Here is a 20,933-nt window from a genome sequence, read left to right as displayed (position 1 = left end):
TATATTACCCCGGGCTAAACTAAAATTTTTACATTTTGAAGCGAGCATAAACATTCATAAGTAGAAAGAAGAACATCAAATAAGGGGGGCATGAAAAACCCTATAAATACGCACTTTAAATAAAAATAATTATACAAAAAGAGTAGAAAACAAAAGATAATTTAAATATAAAAACATTATTTTTCAATAATGGAATTTGACATTACAACCATAATAACATGTAATTATATAAGAATTAATAAATGAATTAAGAATTTCAAGCTAGAATAAATCAATAAATACATTTATAATCAATTAAAAATTGCAAGTAGAACTTTTATGTTTGAAAAGTACTTAATTACCAAGCTTAAATAAATTAAACAACTAAAATCTATTCATATTTTTAAATTATAAAAATATTATTAGTCAAAAGTTTCTATAATAAACTAAACTCAATCTAGCAAAAATGTATTTGCGTGTCGTTATTTCTTTACCAAGCACTCTTACTCTCTTTAAAAATCAGATGCTGATGATTCTTCTATCAAAATTTCCTCAAAATACTCAAGTATTACTTTATAACTTATCCTCATAGTTTTTTTTTTCTTTTTTTTTAAAAGGTAAGGAGGGAGGAGGGGGGTGGGCAAGCCCAAATACAGTTTTTTTTACCCATTTACCACCCCCATGAATTGAACTCGGGTTTTGGTAGAGACTATAGCTGCACTACAACCAACCCGACTACGCCCTTGGGAGCTTAACTTATTGTCATAGTTAATGTAACTAATAAATAAAATCTCAAAATTCATATAAAATTATGAAATTGTCAATAATTTTTACTATATGTTTTTTTAGTCCTCTAATACTAATGATAATGTTATATTACATGGACATACTTTTTTTCAATTAAAATTTTTAAAAACAAATTAAAGCAGTAATAACATTTTAAACTCCTAATGTTTTCAATCTATTCAATAAATATATAATTTAATCATTTTATAAAATAAGTCATTTATTTTAATTGAACAAAAATATAACTCAACTAGGGATATATTTGAAAATAAAATAAAAAAACTCTGTTGTTACATGAAATTGATGAAAACATAAGGGCATCTGAAATAGGGACATATATGAAAAAAAATAAAAATGCTATCTTTATATAAATTAATAAAAACACAAGGGTCTTAAATAATTTTTCTAGTCCAATTGTTGTTCCGCCACTGCCCACCCCATCTATTCGTTTTTTAACTTTCATTTATTAAATATTTATTAAAATAAAATAATGTTAGATTTATTTTTAAAATAATAAGATTATATTTATTTAAATAAAATTTTATAATTATTTAATAATATTATATTTGTTAAAAATAATAATTAACATTAATTCTAAATTAAAATTACTTAACAATAATATTATTGTATTTATAGAGAATTAATATATTATTATATAATATCTTTATTTGAAAATATAAAATTGTTATATTTATTTTAATTTTAATAGTATTATATTTATTTAATATTTATAATTAATAATAATAAATAATTTATTTTAAGAAAATATTAATTTTCTTAATTTATTTTAAGAAAATATTAATTTTCTACTATATTATTAAAATAATATTTCATTTGTCTCGTTCTTATCAATAATTTTTAATTTACATACTTGAAATTAAAATTAATAAAAAATTATGATTTACATAATTAATAATTATTATGAATTTATATAATTAAAATTAATAGTAAAATACTAGTTTGTTTTATATATTTTTTTATTCACTTTATAATTAAGGACCATAATTATTCTAATAAAAGTAAAATTATAATTTAAAATAATTTACTCTTAATCCAAAATAAAGTAAACTCATAAATAAAATTTTAATTCTTATTCCATACTTCCATTTCAGTATAAGTAAAAAATATATCTCACTCCCACTTTAAATTCTCTATCCCAGAATTTCCACTTCTCCAAATTCCACTATAATATAAATAATAAAAATATCTATCTTAATCTAAATATTTAAAATAAAAAATTAAATAAACCTCACGTCGACTTGAACTCACATCCTCAAATTGAGTTTGAGTAGTGGCAAATGGTTAATTTGTTTTAAAGTATAGTTAAATTTTATTATAAAATTTTTTTAAGTAGAGGCGCAAGACAGCGTGCAAATGTTCAATTTTCAATTTTCCAAAGTCTAGCTGAAGTCTTCTGAATCTATTATCGGACCCTATAGTATATTGTCAAGTAAACTACATAAATTGAAAAATGGTACAAAATAAGGGAATTAAAATTGTTTCCGTGAATTCCGTGGCAGCCTGACCTGGGCTTGCTGATGTGGTAAGGTAACGTATGCAGTTTTAATAATAATAATAATTAAATAAATAAAATTAAAAAGAAAAAACAATGTTATTGTTATTATTACTTTGGGGAGAATTGAATGATCTTTGGTATCTTTGTCTCTTGCATCAGTTTCAGTTTCCCTTTTTTTTTTCTTTTTTTATTAACTTTTTGGGGTTTTCCTTTCAGCTCCAGTTGCAATTCGCACTCGTAAGTTTCCAATTTTTGTCATCTTATGTGGTCGGAATTTTTTCGGTATTTTTGTTTTCGATGCTAATGTTAAATTGCTCTTGTTTTATTCTTGAATTGATGAATTTTTTCATTAGGATTTCTGTTTGGTTGCCAAGAAACTAAAACTGAAACTTAAGCTTCATCTTCACTCTGTTGTTATTTTGATTTTCTGAAATTAGACAAGAGATTTATTTTGATTTTCTGAAATTAGACGAGATTATTGAACTGTTTGATAAATAACTCGTTTAGTAGCTACCTATGAAATGCATTGGTATTAAATTGTGAGATTGATATGATAATTACTGATACCTTCTTGTAAGCAGTGGCTTCAAACAGATTAATACAAAAAGCTGGATTGATATTTGTTGCTTTTTGAAGGATTTTGATGGGTTCTTTATTAAGCCGAAATACTTCAAGGGTTGGAGCAACTAAACCTTCTGAGGCTTTGCAGTATGAAACTTGCAAGAGGCAGAGGTTGTTGTCTAGCTTTTTTGACGAAAGTCCACGATTGATTCCAAGTCTTCCTGATGAGATATCGCTTCAGATTCTTGCTCGAATACCTAGAATTTACTACTTGAATGTAAAATTAGTGTCCAGGGCTTGGAAAGCTGCCATTACAAGTTCTGAGCTTTTCAGTTTCAGAAAAGAACTTGGAACAACTGAAGAATGGCTTTATATATTAACAAAGGTTGAAGACGACAAGCTTTCTTGGCATGCTTTGGATCCCTTGGCCGGAAGATGGCAAAGGTTGCCACCAATGCCTAGCATTATCTTTGAAGATGAATTGAGGAGAGGTTCGGCGGCAATCCGGATGTGGAATGTATTGGGATCAACTATTAAAATAGCTGATCTCATAAGGGGCTGGCTTGGGAAGAAGGATGCTTTGGATCGAATGGGATTTTGTGGCTGTTCCATTGGGGCAGTTGATGGTTGCCTCTATGTGTTGGGGGGATTTTCTAGAGCCTTAGCCATGAGAAATGTGTGGCGGTATGATCCTGTTCTAAATGCTTGGAGTGAAGTGAGTTCCATGTCAGTTGGTAGAGCCTATTCTAAGATTGGCATCTTAAACAACAAGCTCTATGCTGTTGGAGGGGTTACCAGAGGTCCTGGTGGACTGACCCCTCTTCAATCTGCTGAAGTTTTTGATCCTCGTACAGGTCTATGGTCGGAGATACTGAGTATGCCTTTCTCAAAAGCTCAGGTGCTACCAACGGCATTTTTGGCTGATTTACTTAAGCCCATTGCCACTGGAATGACATCATATAGAGGAAGGTTATTTGTACCTCAGAGTTTATACTTCTGGCCTTTTTTTGTTGATGTTGGAGGAGAGGTTTATGATCCAGATGTAAATTCATGGGTTGAAATGCCAGTTGGGATGGGTGAGGGTTGGCCGGTGAGACAGGCTGGAACAAAATTGAGCATCACAGTTGAAGGTGAGCTGTACGCACTAGATCCCTCTGGTGCACTTGATAGTGCAAAGATCAAGGTGTATGATTATCATGACGATACTTGGAAAGTTGTGGTTGGGGATGTACCCTTACCAAACTTTACTGATTCAGAGTCACCATATCTACTTGCTGGTTTACTTGGAAAGCTTCATGTGATAACCAATGATGCTAATCACAACATAGCAGTCTTGCAGGCTGATGTGAAAAATCATTTTGCTTCCATGCCGTCTGCTTCATCATCTTCATTCCATGACTGCATAAATGAACCAGCTTCAGGATCAGAAACAGATACATGGAAGATGATTGCCATAAGGAATGCTGGATCCGCTGAGCTGGTTAGCTGTCAAACAATTAATCTTTGATGCTACTGGGTTGCACCCTTTCAATTTTCTTTTTTTCCTTTTCCCCTTTCTCTAGAGTCAATAATAGAAGAGTTTGATATCATAGTTTGTTCTGATTGCTTCTGCGGTCAAATCTTTGACCTTAGAATTGGCAATTAACTTATGATCTATGGCAGACGAGTTTTCCTTTTATTTTTGTATAGAATAGAGAATTAGTCCCGGCAGTTGGGGATATCCAAGTGAGTGTTCTCCGAAGTGCAGTGCAACTGTAGCCTCTACCAAAACTCGAGTTCGATTCTTGGGAGTAGTAAGGGGGATAAAAATTGTATTTGAGCTTGCCCAACCCCCCTTACCTTCTCTTTTTAAAAAAAGTGAGTTTTCTCCGAAGTGACTGTGACATCATTGATGTAATAGTTAAGTATGTTTTTCTTATTTATATATATTTTTCTCCAAAATAGATAAGAGTCTTTTTCAAATAAAGGAATGAACGCTGTAAGAAAGCCTGTTTTTTCTATGAAGAACACTAAATTAGCACTTGAAAATGTAAGATCATGGTAAACTGTCAGTCTGCTATACTTTTACTTTGCTACTTCAATGAGAAGACAACTGCAACAGCAAGACTAAAATTACATCAGATCTTCAGTCTTCCAAACAACTCAACTTTAGAACATGATGGATTATTTTAGCAGTAGAAAGTATCAGCAACACTGTTTTAAAATAAAATGGGTAATACATTCTCGAAGATGACTTAAAAAACTGATTCATATGTCTCAAACAGCATAAAAGGTTCTCAAACGGGCTAGTAGCAACATCCAAACACATGTAACTGGCTACATTGTCTTACATCACAAACATACTGCAGTACTTCAAGATCCTGATCAGGCCATGACACTTGGCTTTATTCCATAATACATAAAGATAGATGTGAAAGGAACCGTAAAGGTTATTACAACTATCAGAAAAGGGCTTCCAGCCTCCTCGAGGCTTCGAGGATGCTTTCCCGATGCCCAAAACCACTAATTCTTATGTATTCTTCACCACCTGGACCAAATCCAGAACCTGGAACAGTTGTTATATGAGTTTTCTCAAGAATCTCAGCAAATACATCCCAAGATTTCCTACCCGGAAAATGTGCCCATACGTAGGGGGCATTTATGCCCCCATAGACCTTTATACCGAGGGAAGCAAGAGTGTCAATCAGTATCTTTGTGTTCTCCTTGTAGTAGTCAACCACCGAATGTACAGCCTGAGAAAATTTCAAACAATGAATATACTATTCATCCTTCTTGTCATAAGTCAAAGTACAAAATTATCAAGGGTTAGATTTAATCAAACACGTGTCAAAATTCTAGAATTCCAATTATTTATGTTTTCCGACCATGGCTTGGCAATCATTTAAAGTAATTCTTTTGCTTGCTTTAAACAATTCTATAGATTACTGATGTAGCTTGAGGAAGAAAAACTTGATGCTGTCCGTAACTACTAGGACACTTTCATTCCAAGGAATTTTTTCGTCAAGGACAACAGAAAAGCAAATTACAAGTTTGTAAAGATATATTATTGCTTCCTGCTTCAAGAAGCTAACTGAAGAGAGTATCTATTCTGCACTTCTTCCATTAATACCCATAGAAATAAATCCAGAAAATTTCCAGTCGACAATTTTCTACTGACAGTCTTAAGGTAGTGGATGAAGGTAGTAATATTGTGGATAGCTCTACAACTTCAACATAACAAACTATAAATTGGCCCTCCAAATTTAAAAAATGAGCTACGAATTCTTTTTTTTGGAAAAAAATAATAAACACTCAAGTACCCATTGAAGCCCAAATCTAGGAGCTGAAAAGCTGCTTCTTACCAGAGAAGCTGCACTGTGGCTTCAAAAAAATGAACTAGGATAAGCTAAAGTAGACAGCAGGGACAAATGATGCAGATTGGTCACAGGCCTAGCACTAACCACGAGCACAAACATAAGTGCATTGTATGTGCATGCATATACATATCGAACACTAATGCAATGACAAGTTAAAGACAACAGCTAAAACTAATTTGATTTTGCAGTGCGTTCCCATATTTAAACTTACCTCCAAACCCTCCGAAGAAAGACATGCTAAACCACCAGCCTGTGCTATATTCGATGCTCCATTAAAGCAAGTACATATAATGCGATTGAAGTCATTTATGACAGGGAACCCACTTGAAAATAAGAGTTCTTCAGGAACTACTGTCCAACCAAGACGCACGCCTGTAAACCCAGAAAATTTGGAGAAAGATGAAATTTCGATTGCAACCTGAATGATAAAAATTAAAGTTATAATGGAGAATTATTAAAGTTATAACGGAGAAGAAAGCATTTTTCTGCATACTATTCAATGCTGAGCATGCAATTGATGACTCGTCCAAGCAGATGATAATCAATAGGGCATATGTCTCAAATTACAACCAGCCAAAAGCAAGTTACCTACTTGATAATTATGGTGGGTGGCTGAGCTGGACTAAAGGTATCATAATTGTGCACGTTCATGTTTTCTAGATTTCACCTCACCCAAAGGTGAAAGAGATCAATGTGTTTACCTTTAAAAAATGGCACATGGATTGATTCTGATATGACAAAGACAAAGACAATAAGATCAATGTGTTTATCTTTATAAAATGGCAGATGGATAGCTTCTGATATCACAAAGACAAACACAATACTGGATATGAACATCTAACACAGTGGTCAAAATCCGGAACTACTTAGCCAGATGGCATACAATGGAATTTACCTCTCTGGCACCAGGAATTTCGTAGATAGATCTTGGACAACCATCTGTAACATAAGCTGCATATGCGGAGTCAAAAATAATAATCGATCCATTGTTCCTTGCAAACTCCACAAGTTGCTCTAATTGGTTTTGGGTTGCTGCATGACCAGTCGGATTATTTGGAGAGCAAAAGAAGATTATGTCTGTTCTGCTAGTGCCTTTTAAGTCAGGAAAGAAATTATTTCCTGGTCCGCATTCCAAATATTCAATATTACAGTACTTCCCAACTTCATCTTCTAAATCACCAGCCTGACCGACTATAACACTCGAGTCTATATAAGCCTGTCAGAAGCAAATCTTCATCATCAAAAACCTCAGTGCCATGACCAGGGTATAAATACAAACCAGTGAAACAAATAACCATGTGGCTTAGGTGATCATATCTAGCTCGTATTGTGAGTTAATATTCTGCCAAAGAATAAACAAATCTACCAAATCATGTCAAAAGGGATATAGAACGGAAGAAAATGTAGGAAGAAACACATTTAAATATCAAGGATGTCTCCAAAAGATTGGATTCCCTTTTTCTTCTGTGTGTTCTAGAAGCATATCAGAATTGGGTTCCAATCTTACAAGGTTTCTTAATTACGCAACCAAAAAAGTAGAACTAAAATCACTTATGGAAAGAAAAGACAGAGAGAGAAAAAGAATAAAGAAAATAAAACAAAACAAAAAAGAGGAAAGAGAGAGAGGTAATTTAAAATAACTGGTATTCATTTATGCCATTCTCCTTATCAGTAAGGGCATTTAAAAGTTTAGTTTACTTTGAGGAAACAATAAGAGAAAATTTGTGTTTATATATTTAAGATGTCTCTGAAAAACTGGGATTCCTTTTTCCTTCTTTATGATCTAGAAGTATATTGGAATTTTCCTTCTGTATGTTCTAGAAATATTTCATGGTTCTGTTCCAAAGACAAAATCATCGTGGGTTTGCACACTTGAAATATTACAAGGTTTCTTAAATAAACAACCAAGAAAGTAGAAGTAGATTCACTTTTGCAAGGAAAAATAACACAAAGGAAACAGAGAGAGGGAGAGAGAATTTAAAAGAACTGGCATTCATTTATGAGATTCTCTTGATCTATAAAGATATCTAAAAGCGAGGTAGCTTTAGGAAACTAAAAGAGGAAAATTGTTTGTTGATTTGTTTCTGTAGTTTGAGGAAACCAAAAGAGCAAAATTGTTTATCAATTTGCTTATAGTGAAAACTAGAAATGGTGAAGAGTTTGAGTCATTCAGGGCATAGTCTCAAGCTCTAAGTGTTGTGGACTCCCTTAATTCTCTTCAAATAAATCTAATATCAATATGCTAGATTTTATGCTAGTTTATTTTAGTTTGTCCCACGTGTAAACCTCTCATTTAAAGGGTTCCATTGGCCTTTCCCACACAACAAAAAATACTTATTACTTGCTAGAAGAATGAGTGATAAGTGCATATTTTCTCTATATTTTATTATTAATTTCTCCATCTTTTTCTTGTTTTGGTCTTAAATATTCTAATTATTTTAGTTAGTTCTTAATTTAGTTATTTTGTTAAATTATATTTTATTATGTTAAATTTTTATCTTAATTTTTATAGAGAAAATAGGAAGAGGAGTTGGCGGAAGACAAGTGAGCAAGAGCTATTCGGCCAAATATAGACAAACCACAGCTGGCCGCTTCGATTAATCTCCATGACTAGTTTTGTCAACTCTTTTATTCTCAATTCAATTATATTAGGCTAGATTTTCTATTTGGTTGAGGGTGAATTTAAAACCCTAAACATGATTTATAATTAATATTTAATTTCCATCATTCAATTTATTTAATTGAAATTGTTTATATTCTTTTATAATTAATGTTTATAATTTTACTCATCTTCTTTGAGTGGCTAATTAGATAGGATTTGAATAGTTTTACTGCTAGATTGAAACACTTGATCCGTTATTGTCATGAGATTTTAATCATTAATAGCAGATTGGAATCAGTGATTACAATTGGAGAACGTAACCTAGGCTAAAAAATCTAAACTTGTGTTTTTATTACCTTGATCAACCTAAGATCTTTCTCTACTTAATGCTTCCATTATCTTAAATTTAGAGATCTTGTTTTAAATTATTTAATGGTTAGAGATTAGGTGAAGAACTTGTTTTACCTAACAACATATTAAGGAAAGATAGAGATTAACGGAGCTTATTGTTGTCTAAGGTTGATAGTTTTAATGGAAATTGATGATAGAATTGATATATTGATTATGTGCATGTTTGGTGGTGGCGAATGATCCTTTGACCAAAGTTGTCATTATTATTATTTCTTTTTCCTTTAATTAGCGTTTCTATTAAATTATTATCTTCGTAGCTTTAGTTTCTTTATTTCTTGTCATTTAGTTAAAAATTCATAAAACCCCTTTTATTTATAGTTGGCATTTTCTTTAGTTAGATTAATTTATATTTTTAGTTTTTATTATTATTATTATCATTATTTTAAGTCCTTGTTTTAGAGTTGATAATAAATAAAACTAGCATTGTCTCCGTGAAATCGATCATTACTTGCTCTATATTAGTTGTTTATATCATTAGTAAGGTTTTAAATTTGGTATACCCTAACAATACTACCAATGAGAACGAAGTAAGTTGCATCAAAACATTTGATTCATGAATAATGCCCAAATTCCTATGGCTTTAGGACCAAACAACTATTTGCCAGAAAGTAGGTTACTAAGATTTTGGAGCTTAATGAATTGTTTTCAACAGATCTCTACTTCCTGTATAACCAAAATCAAAGGCAAGCATAAAGCATTAAGAACTAAAGAAAAGAAGATAGAAGTCTCTGAACAGTTAAGGTCAGGCATCTCTAATTCAATAATCTGAGCTGTTAGGATATTAGACATCCTTTACTTAACTACGACCATGAAAAGTACATGAAAAGCATATAAATAGAGATTATATATGTACGCACGTTTTAAATACCCATACCCATACACATATATAAGACTAAGGTGAAGAGAAGAATACTACTGGAAATGATGGATCTTGAGCAGCTACTGTTACATTGGAACCTAAAACCAGCTGCATATACGGAAAGTAATCAACATTCAAGCTTTTTGCAGTAAACTAAGATGAAATATTTTTTTCTAGACTTTTTGAAAAATTTAAGCCGGATTTTGTAAAACCAACTGCAACTGGAAAAAATAAAAATTATACATAATATGTATTAAACTTGGAATAATTGAATACCAGAAGGCGAGCAATATCACACTGTGATCCATCTGATACAAAAACTTCACTTTCTTTCACTAGTACATCTTTATAGTATGTTTCTGCTATTGCTTTCCGTAATTCCTGCTATTCACAACCAGAAATTAAAATACCACAGAATATATCTGATACACGATAAAAACATTGTCTCAGTTGAAATATGATACATATAAAGAGAGTCAGGAAACAAAACTTAATCAAAACTGAATTATCATGCAAATCGGTATATCTAAAGGCTGATCTATTTCTGCAGAAATGCAGAAATTTGCAGCATCAAGTTTCTAAAATTAAAAAGTGAAACTTTTATAGGTCCTGGTAATATAACCATTTCAACAGAAAACACTCATTGAGTTGACTTACCAGCTGAATTCATCAGCCTGGCAAACATAATTGAAAACAAATAGGATAGCATATAAGGGACTACTGTTGCTGCAAATCCACAATACTTGAAATGTTTTAACAAAGATGATTCCGTGATGTACAATAGGAGGGAAGACTGTAGAAGTGAGGAAAGAATAAAGAGCAGAAATTCGGGTTGAGGAGTAGAAAAGAACTAGAGAGGTGAGAAGAACAGAGAGGAAGGGGATTGAATTACCTTTTTGTGAGAGTTGTAGAAAAAATCTACTATCACTAATCAAGCCTCTTTTGAAAATAATGTAAAATGTTTACTTATAACGGTTGTCATAAACAGCAGTCAGCCAAAACTAATTGACTAACAGAATTAAGTTATTCCAAACCAACACAGTTGAGTAACCCCACTTGAACTCTGAAAAGTAATTCTACTAAGCTCTGATACAGAATAAATCCTAACCATAATTAAAATTGTATTTTGCATCAATATGATTTCAAGAAATGAAGTCCAGTACTATAAATGCTAGATACATGCTTGTTGAACTGACAAACAACATGAAACTGCCAAAACAGGCTTTCTGGATACCTTGTTCCCTTGTTCAGCTCCATATCCTCTGTAACCTTCGGCTGTTGCAAGGGCACGAGCATACTGCACAACAAAAGACTAGTGAACAATTATCTTTCAACAAAACTCAAGCAATAATTGTCCCTTGTAACACAAAAGTGGATGCCAAAAGTCATTGCCTCCTACATTGCCATCCAAGGAATAGAACTATTGTACAACAGAAAAAAAGGAAAAGAAAAATACGAATTTTCATTGCATTCAATGATTTTCTACATTATACTCTTGCATGAACTTGTGTATGAGTATTTTATTATACTATTTTTTCTCCATTTTACATGTAGACAAGTAAGATTCTCCCCCCCCCCCCCCCCCGCCCCGCCCCCCAAGTTTGTCTATCCTTGTATGTATGACAATTTAAAGGAGGATGGTACCAACTTTATTGGAAAATGGCAGGGACCATTATATTTTATCATGTTGATTTACTACATATATAAATTACTTGCTCAATATGGATGATTTTTTTTTTTTTTGTGACAACCCAGACTCTCTCCTGCACTAACTTGGACGATGGGTCCGCGCATGCCAGGCCCTAAACTGGGGGTCAGTCAGGCACTCTAACCCTATGACCCATGAGACAACAAAGGGTGGAATTTTAAGCTCACCAGAAGGATCAAACCTGAGACTTCGATACAGCAAAGCACTGGATCACAAGCCCTTAATCAACTGGGCTGCCCCTTTGGGGGCACTCAATATGGGAAGAATAATTCCTGGAAAACCTGCCTGTGTACAATAGTCTTCTTTCACTAGGTAATTCTCCAGCTTCTCAATTAAGCAAACTAATATAAAACATAATCTATATGTTATCACTGTTTACCAGACCTATTTTCCCTTTATTCTCAATATGGCTTTGAATAACCTCATTCCAAGCTTTGTCTCAATGATAGTGACTTGGTGACATAAAGGTTAAAGAAAATACAGGGATAAAACTAGGCAAGCTATCCAATTAAATCATCAATTCTAAAGTAAGAAAATATTTTATCAGAACTTGACTGTAAAATATATGCCCATCTGACTTTAACTAAGGCTGATTTGGGATCTTAATGAGCTTTGAGCTGAATACTGATCTTAAAATAAGCAGAGAGATAAGATAGTAAGACAAAAAAAGTTCAGTATGCAAAACTTACATTAGCCATGCTCATAGAAATGTTGTCTGGTATAGGCTGTGTAGTATCACCTATCCCAAGGCTTATGACCTTTGCATTGGGATACTTCTCAAGGTGTTGAAGTTCACGCCGAGCAATCTAATTCAAGCATCCATTATTGTTTAGTGAAGAAAAGGCATAATAAACCAAGACATCAGTTCAGAGGTAACAGAATAATAAGATAAACCAACTAACAGAATTAATAGTTAATTAAAGACCAAACAGAGGTTCAGCCAAGGAGGCAGAAGATCTAGTGCTTTATGAATTGATATGATCAGAGAAGATTAGCATGTTTCAATCAACCAAAACTACTCATTGTGAAACCTGGAGAAACCACAATTGCCTACTCATCATCTATTTAACAGGAAAAACTTAAGGAATTAGAAAAATCTTTGAGGATCCTGCTATGCACCTAAGGGAGGGAAAAGAGAAAATCAAAAATCATGAACATGAGTGAAATTTGTATTCAAACTTAAAAAAAGAAAAAAAAAGTTATAGTAGGTTTACAGACAGCACCTCTGTAAACAGATAGCCATTACGCAGCTTCTCCAAATTGATGTTTCGGTGAACCTTCGTGCAACGACCTATCATTCCACAATTAGGTTATGGGAGAAAAAGATTGTAGCTAAAGCATAAAGCAGCTAGAATGAGAAAAAGGAGTATAGAAAAAAAAATGGCTTGAACAAGGGATGATTGATGTATGCACATACCAACCCCCTCCTTCCGGACTGTCAAACTGTGTAACAAAGAGCAGCAAAATAACAAAAAGAAATTAGTGGAATAATATCAAAAACAATCATTTTTGCAGGAAACAAAGGAGAGTAAATATTAAAGTCCTAAAACAATTAAAATCCTAAAATCTTCCTATATCAGTAAGTAAGAATGCATGCATCATAGCATTGAAATCATAGCAGTACCTGGGCTGGACCATCCTAGGCTGCAAGGAAGTTCTATAGGACAGAGAATTAAATGTTAATAATTTGTTCATTTTTTGTAATGATTTTTTTTTCCCCAAAGACAAACTTATGTCAGGTACTCTTTCAATGCGAGATGAGTAGTAGCAAGGACACTACACAGCAACATCGAGAAATATATAGACGCCTACCACAGTTCAAACAGAAGTCACTCTCAACTTAGATTTTTTAGATGTTAAGGAAGTGATCCATGAAATTTTTCTGCAGTAGTTAGTCCTTGGAAGCAAACACATGTGAGTTTTGATCTGTTCACACCACATGTCGGAGCCAATTCATTTCTCGACTATTGTAGTTGGACTAATGAATCCATTTCATCCTTTAATTGTAAATTAACAACAAAGACAAATGTATTTTCCATGTGTCCACCTAACTGCTTCCTTTTGTGATATTCTCTTGACTTCGGAAGTGCATGGAAATTGATTAAATCTCTGTTTAAAACTACTACAAATCCTCTAAAGTCCAAAAGTCCTTTGGAAAGGGAAGAAAAGCATCCGCTCAATCAAAAACATTTCAACATAAGGTACATTTTCTTGTCTTTCGACCAAGAAAGCTCCTGTAACCAGTTACCTCTGGATTTGGACATTCTATAACCTATGCCAGGTCATGAACACAATATGCACAAATACGGGCAGTGTACCACTTTCAAAATGAAGAAAGATAAAGTTCACTCACAATTACAATGCTGTAACAATATTCAGTGCAACCTTAAGGGTAACCTCAATCTATTGATTTTAAGACCGGAAGGCCTGTTGATGCCAGTGTAACCTTAAGAGTAACCTCAATCTACAAAGTCATATTAAGAAACACAATCTAGGCTAGAAAAAGAATTAATTGGAATTGTTACGTGAACATGTGGGTCAGTCAGTTCTTTCATCAAACAAATGCATGTGAAAGAAACTTCTGACTAAGTGCACGACCAGTAGATTGTAAGCACATACCTACTTCCACTATTACAAGAGATCAAAAATATTCTAACCAACCTCCACTTGCAAAAACATACATTGATTTTAAAAATTTTGAATCTTCAAATCTTTTAAATATTTCTTCTAGCTAGAGACATGCCAAAGTTTCCTAAAAGAAACATTCTCATTTTCTTAATTACCAAGAATCTTCCGAACATCTAAATGTAATCTACCAGAAATTTCCAATATTGACTAAACCAATGTCAGTTTTGAGTCTTTTGACTAAAACATGTCAATAAGATTTCAAAGAACCTCCGGCCTCAGCATGCCCAGTATCAGTGGAAAAAGAAACACCTAGCTACCTTGACCTTTAAATAAAGTAATACAGCACATTCGACATAGAATTGATGTTCAACAGAAAAAAAAAATGCTGGAAAGAAAGAAACTGCATTGAAAATGACTTTCCTGGTATGAACGGACTGAAGAAACTTACTATTTCAAATATCAACTAGATTACATACGAGTAAACTCCTAACTTAATCAGAAACAATGCCAACCCCAGAAATAATAAGTTAACAAGATTTAGTTTTTAGTACCAAATTTTGACAAACCTTATAAAAAAAAAAATTGTTGGTTGATCTTGAGTTCAAAGGACAGCCACTGAAAATAAATACTATTGTTTGACAGAAAACCAGAAGCATAGCACAAGAGATTTTGGAGGTTGACTGAATATCTAGTAATTATTTTTTTAAAGAAGCAATGTGATTGTTAAAGGAACAAGAATATATTATACATGTATACACAATAAAATCAGTCAAAGTCAAGAAAAAAATAACAAGATATAAACACCTAACGCATAAGCCAAGCCGGCCCTTGAACAAATAATACAACGCAGGCAAGTTTAGAGGGAAAAAAATAAATAAGATGAAAAATAATTTTATTCTAACGTCAGAATGCTTAGCAAGTATACGGTACCTCTGGGTTCGCCAGCTTTGTGCCCAAAAGAGATCTACAAGCTAACAGTCAAACCATTGTAATTAATGGAGCATGGATCGTATTCTTAGCCATTAACCAACACTCCCTGCAGGGCAGTGAGGACACCTCTGCACTCTGCATTGGATTCGACCAAACTCCAATTGAATTGGAGAGTGTTAGAGTTGGCTTTTTTTCTCCCCAAATCATTTAAATTTAATTATGAATTATTTTAAGTAATTTTTTTAAATTTCACGACTATTGCTCAGATTTTATAACATTACTCTACATCGAAAAATAATGATATTTCCAATTAAACTGAAATTAGTTTATGTTAAGTTTTATATAGGCTTATCAAATTTTACTCTCTTTAATATTTAGAAAGTCTACTCCACTCAAATAATTATTAAAATTAATTTACATTAAATTATATATAATTTAATGTTTTCTATCATTTTTAAAAGACATATATTTTACTCATATTTTGAAAGAGAAAATATTACCCTCAGTTATTTTCTGTAACTTTTTTTTAATACTGTTATACAGGACTATAGGTATTACAATTAATATTTACAAACAGATTCTACAATTGAGACTTTCTTCGTGACATGTACTCCTCTGAAGCGCTGCCCAAATTCTTCACACCCTCTCAAATATTCGAGGGTTGTCCACTCCACTTATATTTCGTGAGGGATAGACTGGCTCCACTCAATTATTTGATAATTGAGGGAGGATTGTAAATAAACCTGATAAATACTTTTATAGAGGCTCGAACCCTTGCACTCAACATTGTAAGTGCAAGGATTCTCCTACTGAACCAAAAGCCCATTAGTAATTATTTTCTATAACTAAGAAAAGAATTTAGCCCCAACAATGCATCGCTACCCTCACAATCGACCACTCAGCTAAAGGCAAAATAGTTTGCCCTTTCTTTCTATTTAAGAATTGTTTATGTGCGAACGATACAAGCTTGGAATTCCAACCATTAAAGCTAACAAAATAGACCATCAGTTGTAATTGTATCATGTCAAATTTAAGATGAAATAAATATGATCTATTTAATAATCGTATTAAAATATTAAGACCATAACTCGAAAAAATAAGCACGGACCCAACACGGTCCATTTAATAATCAAATATTTGTATCATCTAACCGAAAAACAAGCCACTGAAATATAATAAAAAAATACATATTTCAAAACATTAAAGATGGTTTTTTTTTGTCTTCTAATATATTAAAGTTGGATGTATATATGGCAATTTAGGTTTTATCTATTAGTGGTAATTAGTCTTTTTTTTTCAAAATTTTATATAACTTAATTCTAAAAGTATTCTTAGAAATTCTTTTTAGATGCCAAAAGGGTCATATCTTAATGAGTCATTTTTCCTATCAATTATGTATTTAATAATCATATCATTAATCATGTAAATGAGTTAAAAACTTGAACCCTAACTCAATATGAAAAAAAATTATATAGGCTTGAACTAAGCTCATTTAATAATCATGTTAAATTTGATGACTCCAAACTCATTTATTTATTAATGTCATGTTCGTATTAGATCGTCTTGTTGTGTCAAAATTAGCTAGCTCTGCCAATTATACACTTCTTGTTAGAAGAGTATTGTGTCACGGCATGAGTTTATTACTAAGCAGCCCGTGCAATATTTAGACAACTTTAGTACAAAAATTGTTAAGTAAGCCTATCAAACTTCCCAAATTAGCCAAGTAAAGATACTTGCAAGAAAATTAAAGAGAAGAGAGAGTAAAATAGTCAAAGAGAATTCTATTATTCGCAAAAAAGAATACAAGAAAGCTTTACAAAGTATGCATGAGTCACTAGGTGGATGGTGTGGTGTTGAGCAAAGTGCCGGGTGCCTTCCCTTATTTATAGAGGGGCTTGCTTAGGTCTATAGTTTTCCGCACAAGTTGCCTAAATATCCACTAGGTTCAAGAATACATACGTATAGAATTATCTAGATATTTACGTGTGCTAGTGAGTTGTAGAGATTTCTAGAATCGGGTTGAGATTGCTTTAATTTGGACTATCCATTTGCTAAGCACACCACGGTTCACTAATTGTACGAGGCGGCCCACTGCTGAACGCACCACGCTACTGCATCCCGCCTTTGGGCGGACTTTTACTGAGCAAACCATGCATGCTAATTTAACCTCCATTGGTGCCAAATTTGAGCCGCCCGCAATAGTTCTATCACTTAGATTGAAAGACGGGGTCTATCCCACAATTTTTTTTTTGTAATTAAGTTATTCTCATACTTTTTTTTTCTATTTGTGATTATTTTTTATATGAAAGTTACTTAAAAGTGAGGCAATTTGAACCCATAAAATTTTCCTTGTCCCACTTTTAATAAAATTCTTTATTACTAAAATTGCACTTATTCACTGACATGTTATACAAATGATTTTCTTTTTTTTTTCACAAATGGGAGAAATTGTTAGTTGAAATCACTATATCTTCTATTTATTTTATTTATTGTTGTTTTCATAATTTTATGAAAAAAATACAAACCAAACACTAAAATCAAACGGAACAAACCAAATTAATTCAGTTTAATTTGGTTCGTTTTATAGTTTAGATTGATTTAGTTCAAGCAATTTTACTTTGTTTATTCAGTGAAAAACAATATAATAGTAATATACTAGTACTACAACAACAATCTTGAGTCCATAAATCTATAAATAATAAACAATATTGTTTCGACCAATTATTCGCTCTTCCTAGTGGTGCGGGCTGAAAGACAATAGAGATTTGTTTGATTCAAGGATGTTTTGTAATTAAGTTATTCTCATAATTTTTTTTTTCATATTTGTGACTATTTTCGATATGAAAGTTACTTAAAAGTGAGGCAATTTGAACCCATAAATTTTTCCTTGTCCCACTTTTAATAAAATTGTTTATTAATAAAATTGCATTTATTCACTCATTTGTGATATAAAAGACTTTTTTTTTTCAAAAATGGGAGATATTGTCAACTGAAATCACTGTCTTCTACTTATCTTATTCCTTGTTGTTTTCATAATTTTTTGAACAAAATACAAACCAAATACTAAAATCAAACGGAACAAACCAAATTAATTCAGTTTTATTTGGTTTGTTTTATAGTTTAGATTGATTTAGTTCAAGCAATTTTACTTTGTTTATTCAGTGAAAAACAATATAATAGTAATATACTAGTACTACAACAACAATCTTGAGTCCATAAATCTATAAATAATAAACAATATTGTTTCGACCAATTATTCGCTCTTCCTAGTGGTGCGGGCTGAAAGACAATAGAGATTTGTTTGATTCAAGGATGGTGTCAGGGTGCCCCGAATAGGTTAAGTCCCCGAATAGGTTAAGTGTGGTAAGGAAGCTTGAAAGACTTTGAGGGGCTCAGGGAGACCAAGGATCTTTTAATAGGCTCACGGAGTCCTCATGGAGCTCGCAGCAGCCTCAGGAAGCTCTAAGGATACTTTTGAAGGAGCACAAAACATACACAAAGGGTAAATATAAAGAACACATAAGATTTACTTGGTTCGGCCTATGGCCTATGTCTATGGGGAGCGTCTCAACTACACATCCAATGCGTAAAATATATTATTACATGGGTCCATTACATGAAAAGCGATAAAGAACATAAAAAATGTTTCTAGTGCTTATTCTTCTTCTTTGGTTCCTTGAGAGAAACTTTTGATTCGTTCTCCTTGATACTTATGAGGAGTTCTTACGTGTGGAGGATAATATGTGGCTAGTTTGATTATATTTGCCATGGAGAAGCTGATGAGTAGTGGTTGCCTCTTAAAAAGATGAAGATTCAAATGCAAGGTGAGGAAGACAATCTCTTTGTGGAGAGATGAATAATAGAGATGGGGATCCATATGGTGTATAATATAAAGTCGCAATAGCTCTAAGTTTGAAATAGATAATGAGCTTTTGGAAAAGTGAGAGAGGTAAATGACCTTTATTTTTTAGAGAATGAAGAATATAAACTAGATAGAGAGAGATTTAAAAGGGAAGAAGTTTGCCAGACCTTTTAGTTAGGTTTAAGCTTAGTTTGTATAATAGCGCTACTGAGGGCACCCTTACGTCTCTCAATGATAGAACCTGATTGGTGGTGGCCCTCCTTATGTAGGGGCATTTGTGTAATTTTAATTAAAGTTTAAATATTCAAAGCCCTTTGAAATTTTCTTGTATGACATGTGGCAATTTTTCATTAAAGTATCTTTTTTTTTTGCATAATAATTATGTACTTCCTATCTAGATGGCACGTTCTGGTCTATCTTGACATTTAGGAGGAGAGTCAGGCACCTTGTGATTTTTTTGATGGCAACACGCCTATTTATCCCCTACGGACTATTATTTCGTACAATAACAACTGGAGAGTGTTGGGATAAGCTTAAACCACAAGATAAGGTCTGTATTCCCTCCTTCTCAGTTAGTGATCGCATATTAATGATTCTTAAGGTTACTTTAACTTGGATGATCCTTATTAAGGACTTTATCATGTCCTTTAGTGTCTTAGTAGTTGATTAAAAGAAGTTGACCTTAGTAAACTAGGAAGCAACTTCTGAACCAAAAAGAGTATCCTAGGCATACTTCGATGTTCCTCGTTTTGTTTTATTCCCTTTATAACTTATTTTCAGTCCTCAGATTGAGTTTCTTTCTAAGGATCATTTGTGGATCTCGAAGACCTTTTTGCAGCCCAAGGATTCTACCTACTTGATGCTTCCTTTAGATATCTTTTTCATCATTGACATGTATTCTTCCATCATTAGCCTAAATTTAACCATTAACAATACCTACTAGTCTTCTTTAGTGAAGAATGAGGCAAAAAATAATATTCTATTTGAGAACAAGTGTTGTCCTTTTATTTTCTGTCTGTTAGTCCACATGGCACTTTTAAATTGTCCTAACCAAATTTATCCACCAACAATAGCCCCCAAATTTCCTTTATTAGTGCCCTTACTTCCTTCAAGAGATAGGTGACGTTAGAGAGGATCTCTTGCGAGGTTTCCCTAAAAATGGCTGCGTTGGAAGGATCTTTTACGTGGACCCTCAAGGAAAGGTGGCATAGAAGGGATCCCTATAAAATGGTGATGTTAGGTGAATCTTAAATCCCAAGAAAATGTAACATTAGGAGGATCCTTGAGAAAGGGTGTTGTAGAGGGGTCTCTTTCATGGATCCCAAGAAAAAGACGATATTTGGAAGATCTTTTCACAGATTCTTAAGAAAAAGTGCTGTTGAGGGTCCTTTGGGATCCTCAGGAAAAATGTGGCGTTAGGAAATCCCATGGAAAATACGGTGCTCTTGAAGGACCCTTTGTGTAGATTCCCTAAAAAAAAGCTACATTGAGGATCCCTCGGAAAAAAAGTGACATTTCGAGATCCCTTGTTAGGATCTTTGAGGAAAGGTGACATAAAAGGGAAATCCTTTTCATGGATCCCTAGGAAAATGTAACATGAAGATCCTTAGGATCTTCGGGGAAAGGTGATGTATGGAGATCCTAGGGATAAAATAACATTGGGGGGGGGGGGGGGGGGGGGAACCCCCGGAAAAAGGAAATTCCCGGAAGGATTAATTTCTATCACCCCCCGGTT

The 20,933-nt window shown here is 33.0% G+C and overlaps 2 protein-coding genes across 6 annotated transcripts; one reads left to right on the top strand and one right to left on the bottom strand.

The window, feature by feature from the left end:
- Positions 1-2,223: 2,223 nt before the first annotated feature.
- LOC18040811 (F-box/kelch-repeat protein At1g22040) lies at positions 2,224-4,562 on the top strand. Of its 5 annotated transcripts, none has more exons than XM_024184902.1 (3): positions 2,235-2,313; positions 2,498-2,518; positions 2,918-4,562. In XM_024184902.1, exon 3 carries the CDS (start codon positions 2,925-2,927, stop codon positions 4,347-4,349), a length of 1,425 nt encoding a protein of 474 aa, XP_024040670.1. In that variant the 5' UTR covers positions 2,235-2,313; positions 2,498-2,518; positions 2,918-2,924; the 3' UTR covers positions 4,350-4,562. The 5 variants fall into 5 exon arrangements, with proteins under 5 accessions (XP_024040671.1, XP_024040670.1, XP_024040668.1 ...); XM_024184900.1 differs by having other exon boundaries at positions 2,238-2,308; XM_024184903.1 differs by lacking the exon at positions 2,498-2,518 and having other exon boundaries at positions 2,224-2,313.
- A 427-nt stretch (positions 4,563-4,989) lies between these two features.
- Positions 4,990-13,473, bottom strand: LOC18040393 (aminotransferase ALD1, chloroplastic). The gene is made up of 10 exons (XM_024184632.1): positions 13,403-13,473; positions 13,196-13,221; positions 13,002-13,069; positions 12,468-12,584; positions 11,305-11,367; positions 10,347-10,454; positions 10,128-10,178; positions 7,094-7,414; positions 6,410-6,616; positions 4,990-5,574 (listed from the first exon to the last, which is right to left on the bottom strand). The coding sequence occupies exons 1-10, from the start codon at positions 13,471-13,473 to the stop codon at positions 5,284-5,286; spliced, it is 1,323 nt and encodes a 440-aa protein (XP_024040400.1). The 3' UTR covers positions 4,990-5,283.
- Between the last annotated feature and the right edge of the window lie 7,460 nt (positions 13,474-20,933).

Source organism: Citrus clementina, unplaced genomic scaffold, assembly GCF_000493195.1.
Source record: "Citrus clementina cultivar Clemenules unplaced genomic scaffold, Citrus_clementina_v1.0 scaffold_5, whole genome shotgun sequence".
In the NCBI taxonomy this organism is placed as follows: domain Eukaryota; kingdom Viridiplantae; phylum Streptophyta; class Magnoliopsida; order Sapindales; family Rutaceae; genus Citrus; species Citrus x clementina.
This window is presented reverse-complemented; position numbering and strand designations above follow the sequence as displayed.

Excerpts from the sequence above, each read along its gene's own strand:
- LOC18040811 (XM_006432411.2), top strand. The coding sequence starts at position 2,409 with ATGATCTTTGGTATCTTTGTCTCTTGCATCAGTTTCAGTTTCCCTTTT. Across the intron at positions 2,519-2,917 it reads TCCAGTTGCAATTCGCACTC|GATTTTGATGGGTTCTTTAT; the intron begins GTAAGTTTCCAA and ends TGCTTTTTGAAG.
- LOC18040393 (XM_024184632.1), bottom strand. The coding sequence starts at position 13,473 with ATGAACAAATTATTAACATTTAATTCTCTGTCCTATAGAACTTCCTTG. Across the intron at positions 12,585-13,001 it reads ATGGCTATCTGTTTACAGAG|ATTGCTCGGCGTGAACTTCA; the intron begins GTGCTGTCTGTA and ends TGCTTGAATTAG. Across the intron at positions 7,415-10,127 it reads CTCAAGATCCATCATTTCCA|GCTTATATAGACTCGAGTGT; the intron begins GTAGTATTCTTC and ends TGCTTCTGACAG.